Below are 24,963 nucleotides of genomic sequence, written 5' to 3'. Positions count from 1 at the left end.
TACCGTGGACTGCCATGAGGACTAACTAGTCCATTCTAAGGGAGCTAAATATCTGAAAAAAGCTCTCTGCCATCTGCCGAGAACGTGTTATGAGATTCTTCGGACAAATCATGCGGTCTCCCAGACGTGAATTAGAAAATCTCATAAATTTGGGTAACACAGAGGGCAGACGCGCCATGGGCCAGCCAGATGGTCAGATCTACTAAAGGAAGCACTTGGTGGTCTGTACCATTCGGTCCATGCCACCCATGATCGAACACTGTGACGGAACGTCAAATGTGCTCGCGATCCTCAGCAGCGAGGGAACGATAAAGAAGATATTATATTTGCAATAATTGTTTTAAAAGTGCCAATCTGTGAGAACACCCGACTGCCAACATTCCCACCTTGATTCGTCTTATACTTACTCAGTTTCTATGGTTCTCCGCTGATTGGTTTACATGGGCTACAAAACAAAATAGAAAATAAATAGTTAAATTTTGAGCTTACCGAAAATCAGGGCCTTTATCCTCCACTCTATGTGGTGCTTTGATTGATGTATTCGCAGTCCCTAATAGTTTGACACTAAAAATTCGATCGTACCCGATCTGTATCGTTTGACTTTTTAAGGATTTACATTTCGATTCTGCATGGATAAATCTTTACCATCGCAACTGTGTTCAAGAATGTTATTCATAAATGTTAGGGTCCTAGCTGAACAATGTAGTGACGAGTTAATATAAACTAATGGTATTTCGAACGACAAGAAGTTTTGGGGTGAAATGCCCATTTTTGTAACATGATCACTATATCAGTTACTTTTTATAGGTATGTACGTTTATACGTAATCGAAAACTTGAAGGTAAAAGCTGGAGACTCTATGCAAAATACTTTTGTGGCTTGTTGCAATCGCATGTACTTATTCATACATGTTTATTCATGATTTTCTATTATAATTTATAATCTAGCCCGGATCCAGTTGTTGTAAGCAGTGACGCGAGAATACCCGCCAGGGTTACGAGACTCGCACCGAGGATGTCCAAACATTACAACGCCAATCTGAAAAGAAAAAAACACATGCTTACTAAAAGCTTAGCTAGAGGAATACTACACAGTGACGAACGAATGTAGGAATGGTGAAGGCTATTTCTGTAATTGTCAAAATATTAGGGTATTAGGCAGACGAGCATACGGCCCATCTGATGGTGAGTGGTTACCGTTGCTCATGGACGTCAGTAATACCAAAGCAGAGCCAAGCCGCTGCCTACCGCTAAGTACTGTCCACACGAAGAGAATCCTCTCATCACAAAGAGATACTTTATGTCGTTGTTTTGCTTGCGATTTATTAATCATCTAAGCAGTATTGAGCTATCGTTCGGTCTACAATACAAGATACATTAATCGTTTATTTTATGTTCGCGATAAGTTTTTTTTTTCCGATTTGCAAAATTTACTGCGAGTAACCTACCAACACTCTCCTGTTATTGTTGACAATGGATAAAGGTCCGCCAGAGTCGCTGCTGCAGATATTACGACCTTCAGATCCGCTTGTACAGAGAACAGTATCCCGGACCACAGCTCCAAAAGCATTTCTACATTCATTGTTGCTAATAACTCGGACGGTTGCCACTCTCATCGCTTGATCTGGTCTGATGTTGTGTTGAGAACCTGTAAACCATTAATGCATTGCAGCAAACTGAATATTTTCGACTGTTAATCGTTAGTTCTTCAAAAACAAATTCATTGATAAAAGTGACATTGAAATACTTTTAGAAATGTTTAAAAAAACATACCGTCACCGGTTCTTCCGTAACCAGAAACTTGTGCCGAGGTCCCAACGAAATTGTTGTTAAGAAGAGATCCAGATGGTAAAGTGATTGCCTGAATCACATCTGAAAGAACATTCGGGATTTTTAACGACAAATCCAACTTGATAGAATATATATTAAAAATCATTACTAAAATATCGTCATCCGATAATAAAGATTGAGAAAAATGTACTTTATATGCGTTAAACAAAAACGAAAAAAAAAAACCATACTACTTACTGGTATATTCCACCCGATTGTGGGTAATTACGGCTATGTCGTTGATTGCATCTCTTGGTCTCCAATTTTCATGCATCCGTACGTTTGTGGTGCGCACTCTAACACCTCCAGCAAAGACAGTGGTTGTTCCAAAGGCCATTGTGAAAGATAATGCTTGTCTAAATCCATCAAACCAGCAGTGAGCAGCTGTGAGAGACCTCGTATTACTAAGCATAGATGAACCGCATACTGAATTAGCACTGCCCCGTATTTCTATGACTAAACCGACCTGTGAATCATATTAGGGGTTAAAGTATGAAATTGCCGATTTGTACTGAAAAATTGAAATTCGTTTTTTTTTTGTTTACATTTTTTTTAAATAAATTTATCTACCATTATTATCTATACATTGCTGCCATCTAATAGGAAGGTTATTTATGCCCTTGCGATAAAACTTTGGTGATCTAGATTCTACAAGCTGTGTGAAAATATTTTGTACTGCCTCCTGGGAAGAAAACTTTTTATTACGTAGAAATTTGTCCAGATCACGAAAAAAATAGTAGACTCTTGGAGCAAGGTCTGGGGAATACGAAGGGTGACGAATGGTTTCTAATTGCAGTTCCTGTAGAGTTAAAATGATTTCTCGGGCTGCATGAGGTCTCGCGTTCTCATAGAGCAATAATGGTGAAGATCGATTCATGAGTCGGGGCTATTTCACGGCAAGTTTTGCTATCGTTGTTTTGAGTTCGGCACAGTAGACATCTGCCGTTATTGCTTGACCAGATAGGAGAAAGCTATAGTGAATAACACCATACTGAGACCACATATTTTTATTGGTATGCTTTACTTTAGGACACTGTTGCGGCGTTTGACCTGGGGTCAGCCATTGCATTTTTCACTTACGGGTATGATAAAGAATCCACTTTTCATCATATGTCACAATTCGATCTAGTAGTATTCCTTCATTTCTGTGTCGATTCAACAAGGCAACACAAGCTTCAACACGCGTTTCTTTCTGCAGATCAGTCAAATCATGAGGCACCCATTTTGCATATGTTTTCATTTTATTAATTTGACACAAATGAGTGAATATTGTTTGTAAGGTAACGTTAACCATGCCGCTAATTCCTGGGTAGTTTGGTACGGATCGGCTTCCACCATCTCTTTCAATTCATTGTTATTCACATGTGTGGGCGGTCTTCCACGTGGTTCGTTCTCCATTGATATTGCGAGCTGTTTCTGCAGCGTTCCGCATCGGAACTCGTATTCAAACATCACTTGAATTTTCGAAGTATCCATCTTTCTTGTCTAAGCTGAATAAAAAAATAACTGAAAGTCGATAATCGAATGTTGAATTTTTTAAAAGAAAGAACCTCATAAGAACCATTTGAAAAAAAAATCTCAAGCCATGAAGGCTCTATGTCGATTCGAATTACCTATTACAATAGAACGGCAATTTCATACTTCAACCCCTATTAAATCTCCGTTTAACGTATGTAGCCTAAATTAAAATAAATAAAGGTATCATATTAAAAACTTTAACTTAGGTTTTCTATTTTGTTACGGACATCGAAAGCGGGCATTGAAAATAATAAGTAATTCATTCATTCAAGTAATTATCAAAAGTACTTAAGAAATGAAATGAAACAATCAGGAAATTAACTCGTACCGCGTGCCACAGTAGTCAGGATTAGCATTACCTACCATCATATACCACGCGGTCCCTAGATGCGGGAATCACGTGGGAGGTTCGGCTTCTGACTCAAAAAAAACATGCTTGCATCACTAATCACTAGGAAAAGAAGTACGAAAGTATATATAATACAATACATACAATATATAAAGATTATATATTGACGATTTTTTTGTAGGCTCTAACAATGTTATAACATTAGTTTTTGGAGCAATTCATCGAGCGATTCTGCTATGACCACCTCGAATATCTAACATTGTAAGATTGTGGTTGGTAGCGACTTGGCTGTACCCCTAGCCTTGCTGACGTGATGAAGACAAGAAAAAAATCCGCTCGGTGGGGTATAAATATCCTAGTAATTTATCCGGCAAAGCCTTTTTTGTGGTAGGTCAGCCGCATTACAAATGAGATATCAACCTCATGTGACCCGACTGCGAACTTGTCAGCACATCTACTGCAATTAAATATACACCATAGATTGTGGAGAAACGGGAAAATCATTTTACTTTAAATCCAATGACAACCCAACTAAATGCAATTACATATCCAAAAATGTCATAGTGATGCCGTGCTACACACTCATTGTATCAATTCAATTTCGGATGTCCGTTGCGATGGACTTAGAAAAAACTGGCGCAGTTGGTGGACAACTAGACGAACGAGTGTGTACAGGCGCGCTCTCGTTTTCATCGCGAGACTCCCCGAGACCCTTTGACTCGAGCGCAAAAACCGACACGCTTCCGAGAGCGAATGAGAACCACGAGACCAGACCAGTATGCTTAGTGCGAGTTTTTTAACGTTCTCGATAGCGTAAAAGTTAGCCCAATTTTGTATGCAGTTGAAACAGTGCCCCTAGCGACAAAAGTTTGTCGCTAGGGGCACTGCCTAAGTAGGCAAACGATCCCATTCCATACAAATATGAGCTAACTTTTACGCTATCGACAACGTTAAAAAATTTGCACTAAGCACACAGGGAGCCATGTACATACTCGACCTCGGCCTGTATCCTCTCGACGTGCCTGTACAGCCGGCGTAACACGTTGGCTGCGCTTTGATGTTTAAAAAGCCCCACGCAACACGCAACTGTCCACTAGTGCGGCAGTCAAAACCGCGTTCTTTCGCTCGGTGCGGGAGACGACTATGTCCACATTTCTATGAGTATGGGTATATCCAATAACGGTCCTTTGTGAGGCATATCCGGTCTCAGACGCACAGTGATGAAGTCCAACCTTTTCTCGAAAATACCTTATACGCATTGGCCGAAATTCCTTTAAAAATAGTCCAGCAATCAAAGTGGTAATTGAAACGAAACATCAATGACGTTACGTCTATCGTTTTGATGATCGCGTAGTATCGAACATAGTTTAAAGGAAAATTTCAGTTATCGGTTAATCTTACGGCAGATACATTAATTGGTAGAAAATATTTACCATGTACGGGTGAGCACCCAAACGAGCAAGATTTCCATTCACAATTCTAGATCCATCAAAGTCTCGGGCTTCCTCCGATTTCTTGAGACTTTCTGCCAGAGGGATTCCAACCGTATCATGGTAGGGCAGCATGGCTGGAAGAAGACCCGCTGACGCCAACGAGACCGCGCCCAAAAAAATCAGTAGTAACACCTTCATAGTGAAAATCCTGAGAGATGACAAGTCGACGTGCACTTGATTGTTTTATATGAAATAATATCTTATCGTGAATACTCGTAATTTAAATCATAATTAATCTATGATTGATTGATAAGACACGGGGTGTTGGTGGTTAAATGGTTCCGTATAAACCTTAATTTCAATGTGTTTTATTTTTCAAAATCTACTCGTGAGTTGTGTTAGGGATGGAAACTTTTTGATTTTTGCTTACCTATGGAAGCGGAAAGGAAGACGTACTTTCAATAAATATTATTTTGTTAGGTGACGTACATAATAGTAATGTTTTTACCATCCTTTATCTCATGCGGCTTAAGTTAGATATGATTTTTATTGGCACCTCATGGTTTCAAATGGTCACTGGAAGACACTGCTCATTAAACCCGTCGCTTGCGACGAAGGGCTCGACAAGTAAATTAACCCATAGACACAGCCCACTGAGTTTCTCGCCGGATCTTCTCAGTGCGTCGCGATTCCAATCCTTTGGTAGATTCTGCGAAGCACTACTCTTGCTAGGGCTAGTGTTAGCAACTCCCCCTATGTTTGAGCCCCGTGAGCTTACCTACTTCTTAGGTTACGCTGACATAGCCTCTCAAGGCTATTATCAGCTTAGGTAGAAAAAAAAATATAGACATAGAAACGTGAATTCCACCCCCTAATTTGAGAAACCAAGTCGAAGTCTCAAAATATATTGTTTAGGACAGCATGTTTTGGCTTCCCATTCCGTGCGATACAATACTCTTGTTACCACCAAGCCCGTTAAATGTTAAAAACTATTGTCGAAATTAAGAAAAATACCAAAATTATTTAGTCTTAAAACAAAAATATCTTTTTAATTAAAAAAATAATCTATATATTTTTTTACGATCTCTCAATATCAGATTATATCAGCGTAGATTATAATTTAATTAAATAAAAAATTTTGTTTCCTCTTTTGGATTTCCGAATCGTTTTCAGTATGACTGCACGTTACACTAAGCGGTAATTTCTGCCCACTTAGATTCTCGCCGGATTTTCTCAGTAGGTCGCGTTTCCGAACCGGTAGATTCTGCGAAGCATGCTCTTGCTAGGACCAGTCTTAGCAACACCTCCGGTTTGAATCCCGAGAGCTCACCTACACGCTAGGGTAACGCTGATATAGCCTCTCAAGGCTATCAGCATAGGTAGGAAAAAAAGGTGATTTCTTTTGGTTTATTGCGTAGACGCGCTAACGAATTCACTGCCTACATGGTGCTAAACCGTTACCGGAACCCAATATGACATCATGAATGTTACCTCTTTTTTTTTTTCGGGCCAGGGGCCAAACCTCCTACGAGGTCTCCGCGCCTAGGGGGCGCGCGGGGTATGTGAATGCTACCCCCGACCTTGAAACTGGAGGTATTTGCGTAAATAGAATTTTTATCGCAGGGATTCCTTTTTCGTTCAAGCTATTCCAGAACATGAGCTATGTATGTATTTCACTAGAAAAATTGTTAGCTGCCTATTAGATTTTAATGTCGGTATTGTCGCATCGCTTGGTATGAGTTCATTGGTCGGTCTTCTCCTTAAGATCACATTAAGAAGCTACTAACTATAGCTCATAAGCAACGCAATATGTCTTATGATACAGACCGCGAGGCCTCAACTCCATTGAAATAAGTGGTTACCCGGCGTCCCAGAGATCAGATGCGCCGCCTCGAAGGAGGCGGTGCGGTATCCACAGATCGCCCTAACCGCGATCGCGAGTTGCCGACATCGCAGCACATCGACATTCTCGCGGGTCTGGGCGCGGCACCAAACGGGAGCGCCGTAAATTGCCATCGACCGCACCGTCCCCATGTATAGGCGTAGCGCTACTTGATCGGGACCCCCAACGTTTGGAAGAAGCCGACTCGAAGAGCCGGCTGTAGCCATCAGCCCAGAGGCCAGTTTTGTAAAATGAGCGCGGAAGCTCCGTCAACTATCGTGGAATTCGCGGAATTTGAACGCAAAGCTACCTGCAGTAAAATGACGCCCGCGACCGCATCGCCACCCACCGCCACGTCGTCCTCCGCATCCTCTATCGCCTGCTTCGAGTCGGAGTCCGAGATGGAGGTAGAGTAGTCTCCTACTACAGCCTCGTCTGAGGGTTTCACGACTGTCGTACGGGGCAAAAAACGTGCCCGCGCCGCAGAGTCGTGGTGGCCTAAAAGATAAGACGTCCGGTGCATTCGTATCAGTATTAGAATCGGTATACACAAACCTGGAAAACCTAAAAACGAACCCATAAGCTACCGCCCGATTAGCCTCCTCCCAGCGATAGGCAAACTGTACGATCGACTGATTCGTAAACTTCTCTGGGACCTCAAAAGGCATACTCATAAACGAATAGTTTGGATTCCGCGCCATACATTCGTGCATCCAACAAGTGCAACGCATTACGGAGCACATCTTAGTAGGATTCTACTACTCGAGTAGAAAGTTGTCGTACATGCACTCCAGATCGCTGCCACTGATTTAGGACAGTGGTTGCGAAAGTGGCGCATTGACATCAATCCCACGAAAATCATAGCCGTGCTTTTCAAAAGGGGTCGCCCTCTCCATTACTGTTATAATAGTATCTCGTCATCAATTAGGCATGGTGACTCCATACCCGCCATAAAAAATTTTAGCCATACCTTGGGCTTTGAAGGCTAAGTATTTAAACGTCACCCTCCACAGAGGGATGACATTCGGTCCCCACATTAAGTCAGTACGCGACGTTCCTACTCGGTCGACTCTACCCCATGATCCGAAGTAAATATTGTCCTTTCATAAAAAGGTGACACTAAAAAACTTACATACGTTCCATCATGACTTATGCAAGTGTTGTGTTCGCTCACGCGGCCCGTACACACATTAACTCTCTCCAGGTCATCCAATCCCGTTTTTGCGGGATAGCCGTCTGAGCACCGTGGCATGTGAGGAATGTAGATCTTCACGGCAATTTTTTTTTTTTTTTTTTTAATTGCCCGTGCAGGCAGACGAGCATACGGCCCACCTAATGGTAAGTGGTTACCGTCGCTCATGGACGTCATCAATGCCAGGGGCAGAGCCAAGCCGCTGCCTACCGCTTAGTACTTTCCACAAGCCTTAAATTTAGAATCGATACGTGAGTATCTTAGAGAAGCGTCGGAACACTACTTTAAAAAACAATGCGGTACAATACTGGTGGTAGGACCTCTTACGAGTCCGCGCGGGTGGGTACCACCACCCCGCCCATTTCTGCCGTGAAGCAGTATGAAGCATGCGTTTCGGTTAGAAGGGGGCAGCCGTTGTAACTATACTTGAGACCTTAGAATTTATATCTCAAGGTGGGTTTCGCATTTACGTCGTAGATGTTTATAGGCTCCAGTAACCATTTAACATCAGGTGAGCTGTGAGCTCGCCCACGCATCTAAGCAATAAAAAAAAAAACAATAGCCCTCCTATCGTGGGCACCGCTAACTACATATGCGACTCACGCGACGGTGCCAAGCAAAGCCGCCGTCGCCCAAAACATGTCTTGTCGGATCCCCCGGAATCACTCTTGGTGCTTTTAGGTTCTTCAAGCACCGGTCACCATCCTCGTCGAACTAGTCGACTCCGACGAAGAGTTCAACGTGCGAACGAGCCCATAGACACAACCCATTGAGTTTCTCGCCCGATCTTCCAAGTGGGTCGCGATTCCGACCCGGCAGTGGATTCAGCGAAGTACTGTCCTTGCTAGGCCTAGTGTTAGCAATTCTCTCAGGTCGAGCCCGTGAGTTCACCGTGAGCGCGAAGTTGGAATAGCCCCTTGGAATAACAATGGAATAGCCAGGCTACCAATGATTAGGTAGGGAACAAAAGGTACATTGTTGAATTTTTTATAAATTGTTTAATGGAATATTAGTAGCAGGGTATTACTTCTAGTGGTTAATTTTTTTTTTTTGTATTGCTTAGATGGGTGGACGAGCTCACAGCCCACCTGGTGTTAAGTGGTTACTGGAGCCCATAGACATCCACAACGTAAATGCGCCACCCACCTTGAGATATAAGTTCTAAGGTCTCAAGTAAGTTACAATGACTGCCCCACCCTTCACAAACCGAAACGCATTACTGCTTCACGGCAGAAATAGGCAGGGTGGTGGTACCCACCCGCGCGGACTCACAAGAGGTCCTACCACCAGTAAACAAGACGTGATATCATAGTTGTAACTTATTCTGTTGCAAATAGTTTCACTTAATGCAATACTATAGTGCGAAGTTTAACACGAACAAGGAAGACCTCAATGACATCTCACCTAGACATGAGAAGTTTGGGTCGGTTCGTCCGTCTTCGCAAGTATCAGTAAAATGTCAACGTTAAGATTAGGTAAATACACTTGTTTTTAATACGCTTTTATTAGCTTCAGACGTATGTATGTTTGTAACGGAATCTTTGAACATGATTTTGATCCCCTTCAAAACGTCGGATTAACTCGAAATTTGGTGTACTTATTAAGACCGATGACAATTAATAAAAAAAATATTGAAAAATTGAAATTCACCTAAAAAATGTAAAATAAATAATAGTTTAAAAAAACTAACAAAATACGCTTTTATAGAAAATCCAAAAAAAAAATAGAAAAAAAAATTTAATAAATGGGAATTAAAAATAGTGTAGGAAAAAAATATTTTATTGTAAACAAGCGTATTTAATTTAAATTTATTACAATTTATTTTCTATTTTTTAGTTGGATTTTTTATAAAAGCGTATTTTGTTAGTTTTTTTAAACTATTATTTATTTTGCCAATAATGGTCAATAATTTTATATAGTTATGGAAAAATAGATAATTCATAAATACCATAGAAGATTCAAAGTCAATAGGTCAATAGCGCATCAAACCTATTAATACCGGAACATATTTATTTGAAACATCTTGAAAGCTATCTTTAAAGTAATCACTTTTGTCACAGTTTTACACTACTATTAACATTGCTCTCAAATTTATTGGTTCCAATTTTATTATATACATTTTGGAAAATAATAATAACTTTGCTCGATTTTTGTGGCAATTGCATCTACACATTTATTTAATTAAATCATTTATCTCTTATGAACGGTTTTTTATTATCATTATCTAGTTACAATTATAATCTAGCCCGGATCCAGTTGTTGTAAGCTGTAACGCGAGAATACCCGCCGGGGAGAAGACGCTCGCATCGATTAGATCCGAAAATTACAACGCCAATCTGAAACAAAAAAAAACATACTTATTAACTAACTTAGCCAGAGCAATAGCCTGGAGTGGACAAAAGTCATCTCTCTTATTGGCAAATTATTAGAATTAGTGGTCCCGCAGGAGTCGAAATTCGACTAAAATTATTGAAATTATAATTTTGAACATTATTATGGTGCTATTGTCAAAGATTTATTATACTTTTGTAATCACAGATTTCGCCAAAACTACACTATAGACAAATAATATTAAAGACAAACCATATTAATCTAGGTATTCTCAATTTGACAACAGACTTCAACAATAAATAAAAGAGTATATATGCGGGTGTGTAAAAATTCATGGTAGTGAGTGTAATGTTTTTTTTATTGATTTAATGTACTTTTATGCATAATTTAAACAAAAATTAGCATTGTGCACTCCTTCTCGAGATTCTCTATAAGTGTGGAAAATTCCATACTCCTCCATCTGCGCAATTTTCGTAAAAAGGGGTACAAAGTTTTTGCTTCACGTATTAATATATAACTAGTCAGGTCATAAGTATTGTCACACAGTAAAAACTTTTCTTTTAGAATGCTGGCCACAAAAAAGTTTATTGAATTCGAATTTCGAATTGTTCATGAAAATAAAAATGTATACTTTTAGAATTTTACTCATTTTTTAATATGGAGTGGACGCTTAAAGAAGAACGCTTTGCAGTTATTGCGTTGCATCGTTGCTGTTACGCGCCAATTCAAATTTTTAACATACTGAAAATTTTGAATATAACCAAAAGATTCGTTTATCGTACCATCAAACGATACAATGAAGACTCTAGTGTAGATGACAGGTCAAGAAGTGGTCGCCTTCGGTCTGTTAGGACTCCAGCAGTGATAAAAGCTGTGAAGGCGCGAATTCAAAGAAATCCCAAACGTAAGCAGAAACCGTTGGCCCTTCAGATGGGGTTAAGCAGAACCACGGTGAAAAGGGTGTTAAATGAAGACTTAGGGCTTCGGGCATATCGAAGAAAAACAGGACATCGTTTGAATGCTCGTCTAATGGACCTGAGACTGAAGAGATGCCGCGCTTTGTTGAAGCGGTACGCGGGAAAAAAATATCGGGAAATTCTTTTTTCGGATGAAAAAATTTTTACCTTAGAAGAGAGCTACAACAAACAAAATGATAAGGTGTACGCACACAGTAGTGAAGAAGCGAGCAACCGTATTCCGCGTGTCTAACGAGGTCATTTTCCATCCTCGTTCATGGTATGGTTGGGAGTTTCTTATTGGGGCTTAACAGAGGTACATTTTAGTGAGAAAGGTGTAAAAACGAATGCAGTTGTGTATCAAAATACAGTCCTGACGAACCTTGTGGAACCTGTTTCTCATACCATGTTCAATAACAGGCACTGGGTATTCCAACAAGATTCGGCGCAAGCTCATAGAGCGAAGAGCACACAAGACTGGCTGGCGGCGCGTGAAATCGACTACATCCGGCACGAAGACTGGCCCTCCTCCAGTCCAGATTTGAATCCGTTAGATTACAAGATATGGCAACACTTGGAGGAAAAGGCGTGCTCAAAGCCTCATCCCAATTTGGAGTCACTCAAGACATCCTTGATTAAGGCAGCCGCCGATATTGACATGGACTTCGTTCGTGCTGCGATAGACGACTGGCCGCGCAGATTGAAGCCCTGTATTCAAAATCACGGAGGTCATTTTGAATAAACTTTAGTGTCATAAGAATCTATGTTTTGTTAAGTTCATTTTGGTATATGAATGGTTACATAATGAATAAACTTGTTTCAATTATTTTACATTAAACATGTGACAGAATTTATGACCTGACTAGGTAGATACTTTTTCCATATACGAGGAGGGATCAAAAAGTAGTGAGAACGACATACTCCTTGTTAAGAAAAAAAATACTGGCAGCCGTAGCTCAGATACATATCTGTAAATTAATCATGAAAGAAACCTGTTTTTTTCTGAATGTAGTCATTTATTTGCTTCGTGTCGGAACGTGTTCTCGAAAATGGAGAAAAACGAAGTGCGTGCCGTTATTAAATACCTCTGTTTAAAAAAAGCTAACGACGCAAGATATTCATTGCGATTTGGAGGCAACATTAGGAGAGTCTGGTCCGCCGTCTTCCACTGTCGCAAGGTGGGCTTCTCAATTTCGAGTAGGGAGAACGAGCACGGAAGACGAACATCCATTGACGTCAGTCTCCCAAGAAAATGTTGCGAAAGTCGAGAAAATTGTATTGAGCGATCGAAGAGTTACCATCCGATACTTAATACAAGAAACAGGCATTTCATATGGAAGTATTCAATCCATATTGAAACAATCTTTGAATATGAGAAAAGTCTTCGCAAGATGGGTGCCGAGAATGTTAACCGACAGTCAGAAACAAAATCGACTTCACATTTCGAAGATATTGTTGGACTAGTTTCAAGAAGATTCTGAAATCTTTTTGCCTCGTTTCGTAACAATGGATGAAACATGGGTCCATCATTTTGATCCCGAGACAAAACAGCAAACCGGCCATCATCACCGACCCCGAAGAAGTTTCGTGTCGTGGCATGGGCTAGCAAGGTTATGGCCTCAATATTTTGGGACTCAGAAGGGATATTGTTGATTGATTACCTGGAGCGTGGAACCACTATTATAGGCCAATATTATGCAGCTTTAATTTCCAAGTTAAGGAATACCATTAAAGAGAAAAGGAGATGGAAACTTCAAAGAGGCGTGCTGTTTCATCACGACAATACACCCGCGCTCAGGTCGGCAGTTGCAATGGCTGCCATTCAGCAAAGCTGGCTTCGAATTGGTTGACACCCCCCTTATTCACCAGATCTGGCGCCTAGCGATTTTTATCTGTTCCCCAGATTAAAAGAATACTTAAGGGGAAACGGTACGAAGGTAAGAGGTACGAAGACGATAGTGATGGATGCCGTGGAGAGCTTTTTGCAAGACCAAGACAAAACTTTTTAACGGGATTGAAGCCTTGGAAAAGATCTGGACTCGGTGTGTAAAGAGACTCGGAGACTATGTAGAAAAAGAAATTATTAAGTTATCAATAGTCATTATATTCTATCTCATTCTTATTATTTTTTGATCCTCTTAGTAGTTGTCAAATTGGCAACAACATCACACAGCTTTTGTTGGTATTTGTTACATGTGACTAGATTGTAATGTTAATAATCTAAGTAGTATTCAACTATTTTTAACTAACTAAATCATGGAACCAATGATCGTTTTTTTTTATATGGTTTTTCCTATTTCCGTATTTACTACACGTAACGCACCAATACTCTCCGGTTGTTGTCGATAATGGATAGAGGTCCGCCGGAGTCACTGTTGCAAATATTGCGACCTTCAGCTCCGCTTGTACAGAGAATAGTATTCCGGACGACAGATCCATAAGCATTTCTACATTCATTGTTGCTAATTACTCGGAGGGTTGCCTCTCTCATTATCTGGTTTGGTGTGATGTCATGGTGAGGTCCTGAAAATTCATTAATGGTATTGCAACAGTTATTTACTTTCGAAAGCTGGTGGTAAGACCTGTTGTGAGTCCACGCGGGTGGGTACCACCACCCTGCCTATTTCTGCCGTGAAGCAGTAATGCGTTTCGGTTTGAAGGGTGGGGCAGCCGTTGTAACTTACTTGAGACCTTAGAACTTATATCTCAAGGTGGGTGGCGCATTTACGTTGTTGATGTCAACGGGCTCCAGTAACCACTTAACACCTGGTGGGCTGTGAGCTCGTCCACCCAACTAAGCATTAAAAAAAAAAAAAGCTAGGTTCCCTAAAATAACTTTTTCTTTGAATTTGAAGCTAAAATACTTGCTTTAAAAAAGAAAAAACGACGTACCGTCACCGGTTCTTCCATAACCGGAAGCTTGTGCCCAGAACCCAACGAAATCGTTGTCAAGAAGAGATCCAGATGGTAAAGCGATTGGTTGAATAACGTCTGAAAGAACATTCGGGATTTTTAATGCCAGAAGAATTGGGATTTATAATATATCATCGTAATCATTATAATACAGCATTTTAGTGAGTTGAGAACTGAAAGAAGAGAAATGAGAGAAGAAGAATATATGTTCGAGTTATAAAATAAAATAACTGTAAAATACTTACTGGTATATGTGACCCAGTTATGGGTAATTATAGCTATGTCATTGCTAAAATTTATTGGACTCCAATTTTCATGCATCTGTACGTTTGTGGTGCGCACTCTAACACCTCCAACGAAGACAGTGGTGGTTCCAAAGGCCATTGTGAATGATAATGCTTGTCTAAATCCATCGAACCAGCAGTGAGCAGCTGTGAGAGACTTCGTGTTACTGAGCATAGATGAGCCGCATACTGAATTAAAATTTCCCGGCATTTCTATGACTAAGCCGACCTGTGAATCATAAATTACTGTTTAACGTATGTGGTCTTCATAAAATAAATAAAGGTACATAATCATATTCAGTAATTTTAAGTTAGGTTTCTCTACTGTGTTATGGGCACATAGATTTGCAATGTTTTATTTCATGTATCGAAATAAGTTTCATTTTATGCATCAGTAGGGTAAATAGGTGTATGCCCAATTAGCAGCCGCGAGTTGTCGCCAAGAGACTAATATTCCCAACCTAAAAGTACATGTTATTATCCGCAACATGCTTCGTCAGATTACAGAAATAAATAAATGAACAAGTCGACAACACTCCCAACAGATAGATACTCCTATCAAAAGTACTCAGAAAATGCAATGAAATGAATCAGGAAATGAAATCGTACCGCGTGCCACAGTAGGTAGGTTAGTAGAAAATGGAGATTTGGACTCCGGCTCAAAAAACAAAATTACTAGCGTCACTAATCAGTAGGAAATAAGGAAATCAAATATCGGCGATTGATTAAATCAAACGAAACGATATCTAATACAATGCGCACAAAGAATATCTTTGATAATCAAATAATTGCATATCGATTATTATTTTTTGTGCTGAGGCTCTAATAGTGTTATAAAATTAGTTTTTGTAGCAATTCATCGAGCGATAATGTCCACATGGAATATCCAATATTTTAAGATTATGGTCGCGCGTAAGATTCGCTGGGTTGGGTATAAACATCCTATTAATTTATGCGGCAAAGCTTTAATGCGGTAGGACAGCCGCATTACAAATGAGGTATAAACCTCATGTGACCCGACTGCGAACTTGTGAACACATCTAATGCAATTAAATATACATCATAGATTATGGAGAAACGGGAAAATCATTTTACTTTAAATCCAATGAAAACGCAATTACATAAATGCAATTACAAATCTGAAAATGCTACAATGACGTTACCTCTAACGTTTTAATGATCACGTAGTAAGGAACATAGTTTAACCCATTGACTGCCGTGTAGGTCACCGGTGTCCTACATGGCGCACTGAAGTAATTAATTATCAGTAGAAGTAATTAATCAATTATTATAATTGTTTAACTTTTCCTTCTTTGGTTTTCAATGTATGTTTTAGTGGTTTAGGTCTCTTAGAAACCGGTCATCGTTCTCGTCGAAACCGTCGCTTGCGACGAAGGGCTCGACGAGTAAATGAACCCCACTGACACAGCCCACTGAGTTTCTCGCCGGATCTTCTCAGTGGGTCGCGTTTCCGATCCCGCGGTAGATTCTACGAAGCACGACTCTTGCTAGGGTTCGTGTTAGCAACATCATCAGGTTTAAGCACCGTGAGCTCAACTACATGTTACGGCGAAGCTGAAATAGCCTCTCAAGGCTATCAGCTTAGGTAGGAAAAAAATAAATCTCTCAGAAATAGGTTCTCAGTATCTTCAAATTCGTATTTACAAGATTCTACTAGATATTCCGGCGCCTTAGTAAGAAGATCGGAGAGAGAAATCGACGTAATTACTTCAGTACGCCACGTAGGGCATCGGTGTCCTACATGGCAGTCAACGCGTTAAAAGAAAATTTCAGCTATAGGCTAATTTTACGGGAGATACATAAATTGGCAAAAATATTTACCATGTACGGGTGAGCACCCAAAGGAGCAGGAAATCCTGAAATTCACAATTCTAGATCCATCAAAGTCTCGGGCTTCCTCCGATTTCTTGAGACGTTCTGCCAGAGGAATTCCAACCGTATCATGGTAGGACAGCATGGAAGGAAGCAGGCGTGCTGACGCCAACGAAACCGCCCCTAATAAAATCAATAGTAACACCTTCATAATGACAATCCTGAAAGATGACCATTCGACGTGACCACTTGATTGTTTTATAGAAAATAATATCTTATCGTGAATAATTTAAATCTTAATCTATTGATTGATTGATAAGATACGGTGAAGCAGTGGTTAAATGATTCCGTATAAACCTTAATTTCAATTGTTTTAATTCAACATCTACTTTAACTACAACGTATGTCGTTTTACTGGTGGTAGGACCACTTGTGAGTCCGCGCGGGTAGGTACCACCACCCAGCCTATTTCTGCCGTGAAGCAGTAACGCGTTTCGGTTTGAAGGGTGGGGCAGCCGTTGTAACTATACTTGAGACCTTAGAACTTATATCTCAAGGTGGGTGGCGCATTTACGTTGTAGATGTCTATGGGCTCCAGCAACCACTTAACACCGGGTGGGCTGTGAGCTCGTCCACCCATCTAAGCAATAAAAAAAATAAAAAGATGGAAACTTCTTGAATTTTTGCTTACATATATTTTGTATACTATGAGATATAACTGTTAGTTTCCCTAATAAGAAAGAAAAAAGTTGATGAAAAAAATAACGTAGTTAAGCAGATGCTTATTGCAAGTACAAGATGATTTTATGAATTCGGCAGCTCTTGCAGCGACACAAAAATAGTTTTTATAAAACTAATCGAATAATATCATAAATATAAGTATTTTTCCCATAAAAACAGATGTACCTTCAATAAATATTATTTTGTCAAGTGACGTAATATTACACCAAAATTTATTGTTTCTTGTTTTTACCATCCTTCATCTCATGCGGTTTTAGTTAGATATTATTTTTATTGGCGGAAGTCGGCACACAGACTAATGGTCCAACTTATGGTTTCAAGTAGTCACTGGTAGAATTCTAAAACAAATTCAAAGTGTTCAATTATATTGCTTAGGACAGCACCTTTATCATACAAGACTTTAATTTTTTTATATATTCATACACTACTATATTCATACATACATACAGTAGTGTATGAATATACATACTCATATATTTATACACTACTATACAAGACTTTTATTATTATTATTATTATTATTTTCCTACTTATGCTGATAGCCTTGAGAGGCTATGGTGTATGATACTGACCTAGAGGCCTCAACTCCATTGAAATAAGGGCTATTTTATCCTTCAAACTGTTAAGCATGATTTATCTTGATCCCTTAAATAGAGGCTTTATAATTCATCGGTAGGCAGCGGCTTGGCTCTGCCCCTGGCATTGCTGAAGTCCATGGGCGACGGTAACCACTCACCATCAGGTGGGCCGTATGCTCGTCTGCCTACAAGGGCAATAAAAAAACATTAAACTCATGGACATTTTAAGAGGATCGCAAAGAAATGTTTTCTTTATCTTGTAGCAATTATTGGATGGATCGAATCTGAAATATCTTAAGTGTTAGTTCCATATGTCTTTTGGACTATGTTATTTGTTAGGCTTCTACAACTGCGTTGCTCGAAGTCCATAGGCGACGGTAACCACTCACTATCAGGTGGGCCGTATGCTCGTCTGCCTACAAGGGCAATAAAAAAATTTATTAAACTCATGGACATTTTAAGAGGATCGCAAAGAAATGTTTTCTTTATCTTGTAGCAATTATTGGATGGATCGAATCTGAAATATCTTAAATGTTAGTTCCATATGACTTTCGGACTACATCATTTTTTAGGCTTCTACAACTGCGTTGCTCGATAATCATCGTGAAAAGTAAACAAATTCTTTCCAAATTATATCTTATCGAATCCGATAATTTTAAGTCTTACAGTAAACGATTTTGAAGATTATATTGACGTTTATTAAATTATCGGAAATGCCTACTAGTTTCCAAAAAGGACAAAAAAAACACGAGCAATTAATCCAACGATTTTTCTTTCGAAACAAATCTAGGGATTTTTTTTTAATGCATTACTTAAATGGGTGGACTTAAATGATGAACCGTGAGCTCGTTCACTCATCTAAGCCAAAAAATTATTTTATTCATTTATGAATATTATATTGTACATAGCATAAATAATAATATTAATTCAAAATGGCAAGATCTTCGCACGATAATCGACATAATATGTACCCGTATGTATGTAGGACTCACTAGGGTAAAAATCTCACTAAAACGTTTTTTTTTTGTTTTCGACCAGCGTTTGTCGAGATATTGTTACCATGGAAACGCTTGTTAGGCGGGTGTCTTTCTCAGTGTACGAAAACAATATTATACTGGTGTTGTATGGTATTATCGGTTCTTAGAACCCGCATAAAAGTAATTGTCTGCGGGCTGTCTTTGCGCAGCTCTAGATAATAAAGTTACTTTAAAATTTGATTATTGAGTGTCTATTTTTTGGTATTTGCGGTGATCATAGGTACTTGATATTGGGTGTAAGCTTGGGGTTTGAAATTCAAACTGAAAGAGAAATTGTGTTACAGGAGGAATGGGCGAAGATATCCGAGATAATGGCGTCGTTTGGCAGCAAACTGGTGCGGGAGTCGGTCTTTGTGTCCGAACTCGAGCAAGAATTTACATCCAGACTCGGCCTCAGCTGCTCCGAGTCCAGCCTGAGTCCATCTATGGCCTCTAGTCTCGGACTCTGGTTGTCTGGGATTGGGATGCACGACTACGAGACATTGTTCCTGGATAGTGGCTATGACGACATTGATTTTATTGTAAGTATATATTTACAAATACCTATTTATGTATCTAATGCAAAAAAAGTCCTTAATTCATTGGTTTTGAATATATTTCACAAGATAATCGTATGTATTGATTCTTGAATAGAAACTGAAATTAAATATTCGTTGCAGAATGGTATCCTAGACGAGAATGATCTTCGCGAGATGGGAATAGAAGAAAACGATAGACAAAAAATATTAGAATCATCCAAACAATTACCTCTTAAAATAGTTGAAATAAGTAATAACCATAACAATAACGTTAGTAAGAATCAAAACGAATCAGTCGATGAATGGCTAAGGCATATAAACTTAGAGCAATACAGCGAGACGTTCAGGAAACATTTGTACGTGGATATGGATAGGGTGAAGAGGATTTGGGAGGTGGAGCTCACGGCCGTTCTGGAGATTCAGAAGGCCGGTCACAGGAAAAGGATTCTAGCGTCGGTTAGCGGCCAACACAACGGACCAGCTAATAATATGGAAGATATCAGTGCTGATCTCAACACTCTGGTGAGTGCTAGGTTTTATAGATTTTTATTTTGCTAGGATTCATAGCAGTGACAACCTCGAAAAGCTCATGGTAGTAGTTTATGTCGACGGGAAGAGGCCAAATGGTCCATCATTTATCCCTTGGTTAAAACTGGTAGCATTACCTGTACTTGAAGCCCTTGGGGCTACTGAAGATAGAGAGACCTGGAGAGGAATTGTGTAGCAGCTGATGAGAGAACAGTCAACAAACTAGACACTAAAATGACGAAAAGAAATAGCAGTGAAGATGGGCAGGCCATTTTGAAACTTAGAACAACTGTTGTTAACAACATATTCGGACATTTGTTACATACACTTAATATCTATCAATTTTTCACTTTACTGAGGGATTCTAGCTTGCATGCCAATGCTAACAATCATTTGTACTATATAAAACATTCCATAGAACCATCGCGAGCTACCAAGACCATTGTATTGAAATTAATAGACCAAGGTTTTATTTTTTATAACGATCCCACATAAACAAATCTGTACGTCAATGGAATTCGAATTGCAACATTTCGTAATACCACATCGCTGTTGGACGTTCGCTGAATTTAAATTCTATGACTTCGGAAATTATTTTGCGCTACTCAATATTCCATCTTCATAATATAGTTATATTTTTTTTTATCTTGAATCACTTGTGACTATTAAATACTTAATTATCCGTGTTTCTGAAGTACGTAAAGTATATTTTAATATGAGAGCTTTTAAACTTCCATTTACTTTAGTTCAATTTGTATGAATGTGAATTAAGAAAGGGTATAATAATATGGACTCTACCCGACATCGTTTTTCTATATATTACAATAATATTGCATGTATTGATTTAATACCAAATTTAATAAATGTAGCTTAAACACTTATTCCGCTATTAGCTGAATTATTTGTCTAATTGTATTATTGCGTTTTTCTTTTCATTTTCAAACATAGGTCATTCGATCGATAGGCCGATTTCATTTTTTCTAAAGAACAGTTACTTGAGGTAACTTAAATGTTAATTATCGAATATTCATTTCGATAATTTCAATCAGTTTTAAATTAATGATCGATTTTTTTACCTAAAACATATCACTCGTGACGTTTAAAATTACTTCAGTGCGACTTTAAAAAATACATCTGGACGTGGAAAGTTGGGCCATAGAATTATAACAGATCAAACCAAACCAATAAAACATTCCAAAGATAATCCTTTTCAAAAACGATAATGCATAATAATACTAATGTGAAGTCGGACAAAGTTCTTACGGACTGGACTATTCAAGTAGTGTTCATTTTTTTGGTCAATTTATTCATGTGAACCGAACAGAAATATTATATAATACAGATCACGACTCCATTGATTTTAAATGAACAATGGCCGCGCTCATAACAAGGATATCCTGAAGGGTGTTGCATGATGTTATTAAAGAGGATGAATAACTGTATTATATTGTTGACATTTTTGATAGTGGGGCTTTGATTCTAAACTTTCTTTTATTACCGAAAAAGGGTGGTAATTCCACGTCACTAGGGTTGTAGATCATTTCTTTTGAGTCTGAGAACACACCTGAACAGAGTAAACAGAGTCGTAATTTAATAATGGGATAAAATATACTTACAGTTAAGAATTATCCTAAATGCTAAAACCATTTAAAAGCTATTCAACATTTATGAAACGAAAAAAAGCTAGTACATGGTTTTCTTTCGCATTCTTCGCTACTAAATCGAAGAAATGCTTCTGCTTACTTATGTAAGTCACAACTGATTAGAATAAGGAGAATAAAAATAAGGATTAGAATAAGGCAGAGCTTGTTAAGGTATTCACATTTGACGAACCTAATAACGGTAATCTTTGCAACATACTACAAGCTGCTAAGTAAAAATGTATAAAGTATTACCAGGTGAATTGATAATCCAAAAACCAGAAAGAGCCTTTGTAAAATTAACATAACTAAAACAGGTGTGCGAAATAAATTGAGGCTCGTTTTCTTAATGTTATTATGCCTTCGAATATCAGCTGTTGGTGAAAAAGGAACAAAACAAGTCGTTATGACTCAAAAAATAAAGGTGCCTGGTGTATAATTGCATAAAACGATGCGAATATGTCGGTGATTAAATCCCGCAAGGAGGTATACAATTCTAAGAAAATACGTGACTAACTAATAAAAATCATTCTTCAAGGGTGTCGCGAATTCACTCACCTATGCCATAAAAATTTCAAAAAATTTATAATGATTTAATGCAAAAATATTTGGAAATTACCGTTTGGAATCTACTAGATGCATACAGGTTTTTGTTTTCACCTACTAACAAAAAAAAATCTATACGCTAATTCTAGTTTATATGCGTCCTTAATGTGACCGTCTCTAGTACAGTATTGCAGTAGAAATGATAGTGCAAATGATAGTACTATTTATTGTGGGTTCAAGAAAAAAAAACTTAAAATTTCACGTACAGAAATTGTTCACAAAGAAAAAAAGCAAATAAATAAAAAACTGCCCGCGACACTTGCACTACGAGTACATTCAATGTGACGTCATTTAAAAATCTAATATTGGCAGTAACTAAATTCGAATGTAATCAAAAACTGTCAAACGGTATCAATTTAAAATGGCACACGTTTCACACTTCTGATCCCTATTTTTAACGCCGGGGGAGTTGCCTGGCTACACCCCCGGCGCACGTGCATGATGTTAATTAACGAGATGAGCAGTTAACGAGGATTACCTGTTTTAATCTCGCCCGTAGACTTTGGTAATAATCTTTCGAGTTGAGACGGTTGGCGCGGAATGATTGCCTTAAAATTGTCACATGTTTAAAATAATTGGGTGCTTGAGAAAATACATACGTTCATATATTTTTTTACTCGTAAGCATTCTACAAATTTGAGCGGTTTTATGGTCCGGATTAAATTATTAATTATTATCTAAAATTTAGCTTTTAGAATGGTGGAGCTATTTGCTGTTTTTTATTTATTTTAACTGCTATCAATCAGCAAGAAAATATTATACAAGGCTTTTACTGTAGTATTATGACCTAATAACATTTTTTGAGCAATCATTATTCAGCCGTTGTGATGATATATGGTCATATGGTATGTGGTAAAACTACTTTTATTAAATTATCCCATTTCTCCCAAATCAGTTTCCAATTTTAATTTTCGAAATGTACTCTCAAATATACGGTACCATGTTTAATGTAATAACATCTATAAAGCTAGACAAACATAAGCATACATCGATGAATGCAGTAGGTGCCTTTTTTTAATTCCACACCTCGGTAGGCTCGTATAGGTAATTAGCGTTCAATTCGAGGTCTATTCAACGGTTTCTATTCATCAAACGAGTGAGGCACTCTACGTACTAGTGGTTAATAGTGAAAACGGAAATTTATTACAGTAAAATTTTCTGTATTTTATGTACTTAATGTATTTCTATCATCTTAATAACATTTTATGTATTATATTGCATTAAAGTTTTGAAATGCAGATAGGCAATCTTAGAATCGATTATTTTGGAAGAGAGTGTAATCACTGACGTTAGTGATTAAGCCACGGTGATTAGGCGTGAATAGTGTCACATAGGCCGTATCCTTATTTACCTGACAGTGAAAATCTTGAGTTAAGATTTCTTCTATATTAAAGGTACTGAAAAACATACCCGACAAGGGATAATTCCATGCAGATTTCCTACTTTGAAATATCATTAACAGATAGGAACTCCAACCTGGAATCGAATCTCAAAGAAAAATAATTAAAATGTACGCACTAAAACATTATTAACCCAAAAAAACAAACTATCGTAACATCATTTTAGATCGCTCAAAAGATAATTACGATAATGTATTTTTGATTAAAATTACTTTCGTACCACAGAATTTAGCGACGAAATTTTCATTTCGTATATCTAAAGTTTGTTCACGTAAGTCGGAAGTCCATTATTACTTCCCATCCCTTCAACATCTGAACCCTATACCGACAGTGCATTACTCTATTCACTAAAGCCTGAATACGCGTTTTTATCAGTCGTCAAATTAGATGGTTCATACCATTCAATTATTTTCATCCCTTTGTGCGCGTACATCATTTTCTTTAGTGCGTTAATTAAAATTTTACGCTTTTTCGAATAGGTACGATGTTTTTTTTTTTATGTTTACTCCGTCACTTGTTTTGCACCTCGGAAGCGTGAATCTGTATTGGAGTGCCATTTTACGTTTTGTTACCACCACTGCTTCCTTTGTTATCCTAACCCTTTCGTATTAATTAGGGCTCGTTTGATGAGTATCTGTTTTGAATTGTATTTTTTTTTAATCTTGATATCTTTATATATTAGTTTGGGGAAGCTTAAACGACAAAGGGAAGATCTTCCACCGAGCGGGTGATATTGCTCGGTAGACCGACGGTCCTAATGTTGTTGTTCGGAACTTGTATATATGCGCTTTATCTTGAAAATGTCGTAAGCGAGATCCAGGCATCTGTCAATTATCTTGCGTTGTATGATGGCTACCCGCCACATTAGTATCTCTTTATAATTATTTTACGATTGTATTTCTGCGTTTTGTTTGGTTTGTTAGTTGTTTCAGCTAAGATTGGGAATCCGAAATTTACGAATACCCACCTTGTGTTATATTTTTGTAGAAATATCTGAAGGTATTTTTTTATTACAGAAAAATAATATACAACAATTAAAAGAGGAAATAAAAGAGAAGCTGCCTTCGGATAATCTAAAACCAGTTCCTCCTCCCGTGGTACCAACGCTAGCTCCGCCCGGAGGCGAGACCTTAAAGCGGAGCAAGAAAAACAGACCGGCTCCACAACCTCCGCGACCTTCAGACCTGGAGATCAGGGCACCTTCGGAGCTGCTAGTCGGGGTTCCAGGGGCTTTGAAGACTCAATGGAAACATCAGCCGTTTGTGCTGGTAACTGGGGCTGTGACTTATGTAGCTAATGTGAGTAGATATCAATATTAAGATAAAGTTTCACTTTTAGATCTTTTCTTATCTATTCAGGATTAATGATACCATAACGTTCTATTTTATTAGTAAT

The 24,963-nt window shown here is 38.4% G+C and overlaps 3 protein-coding genes across 4 annotated transcripts in view; 1 reads left to right on the top strand and 2 right to left on the bottom strand.

Moving 5' to 3' along the window:
* LOC114253403 (uncharacterized) overlaps positions 1–24,963 on the top strand; it is a 171,324-nt gene that overhangs the window by 139,078 nt on the left and 7,283 nt on the right. For both annotated transcript variants that reach the window (XM_028188283.2, XM_028188275.2), the window contains 3 exons: positions 19,161–19,397; positions 19,536–19,916; positions 24,585–24,866. In XM_028188283.2, the coding sequence (XP_028044084.2) occupies positions 19,161–19,397; positions 19,536–19,916; positions 24,585–24,866 (900 nt within the window). The remainder of the gene's footprint in view (positions 1–19,160; positions 19,398–19,535; positions 19,917–24,584; positions 24,867–24,963) is intronic.
* On the bottom strand, positions 887–5,355 carry LOC114252273 (collagenase-like). Its single transcript, XM_089739612.1, has 5 exons — positions 5,130–5,355; positions 2,028–2,295; positions 1,773–1,871; positions 1,448–1,647; positions 887–1,038 (listed from the first exon to the last, which is right to left on the bottom strand). The coding sequence occupies exons 1-5, from the start codon at positions 5,325–5,327 to the stop codon at positions 937–939; spliced, it is 867 nt and encodes a 288-aa protein (XP_089595738.1). The 5' UTR covers positions 5,328–5,355; the 3' UTR covers positions 887–936.
* On the bottom strand, positions 13,763–16,678 carry LOC114253439 (collagenase). Its single transcript, XM_028188314.2, is given in 5 exon segments — positions 13,763–14,013; positions 14,383–14,481; positions 14,649–14,916; positions 16,530–16,571; positions 16,573–16,678. Coding segments are annotated over 5 exon segments (717 nt in total). The 5' UTR covers positions 16,666–16,678; the 3' UTR covers positions 13,763–13,798.

The sequence above is a fragment of the Bombyx mandarina genome, chromosome A1, assembly GCF_030267445.1.
Source record: "Bombyx mandarina strain Sakado chromosome A1, ASM3026744v2".
Classification (NCBI taxonomy): Eukaryota; Metazoa; Arthropoda; class Insecta; order Lepidoptera; family Bombycidae; genus Bombyx; species Bombyx mandarina.
This window is presented reverse-complemented; position numbering and strand designations above follow the sequence as displayed.

Coding starts and splice junctions, on each gene's coding strand:
- LOC114252273 (XM_089739612.1), bottom strand. CDS start 5,327: ATGAAGGTGTTACTACTGATTTTTTTGGGCGCGGTCTCGTTGGCGTCA. Junction 2,296..5,129: donor TGGGTGCTCACCCGTACATG/GTAAATATTTTC, acceptor TATGATTCACAG/GTCGGTTTAGTCATAGAAAT. Junction 1,039..1,447: donor ACAATAACAGGAGAGTGTTG/GTAGGTTACTCG, acceptor TTTTCTTTTCAG/ATTGGCGTTGTAATGTTTGG.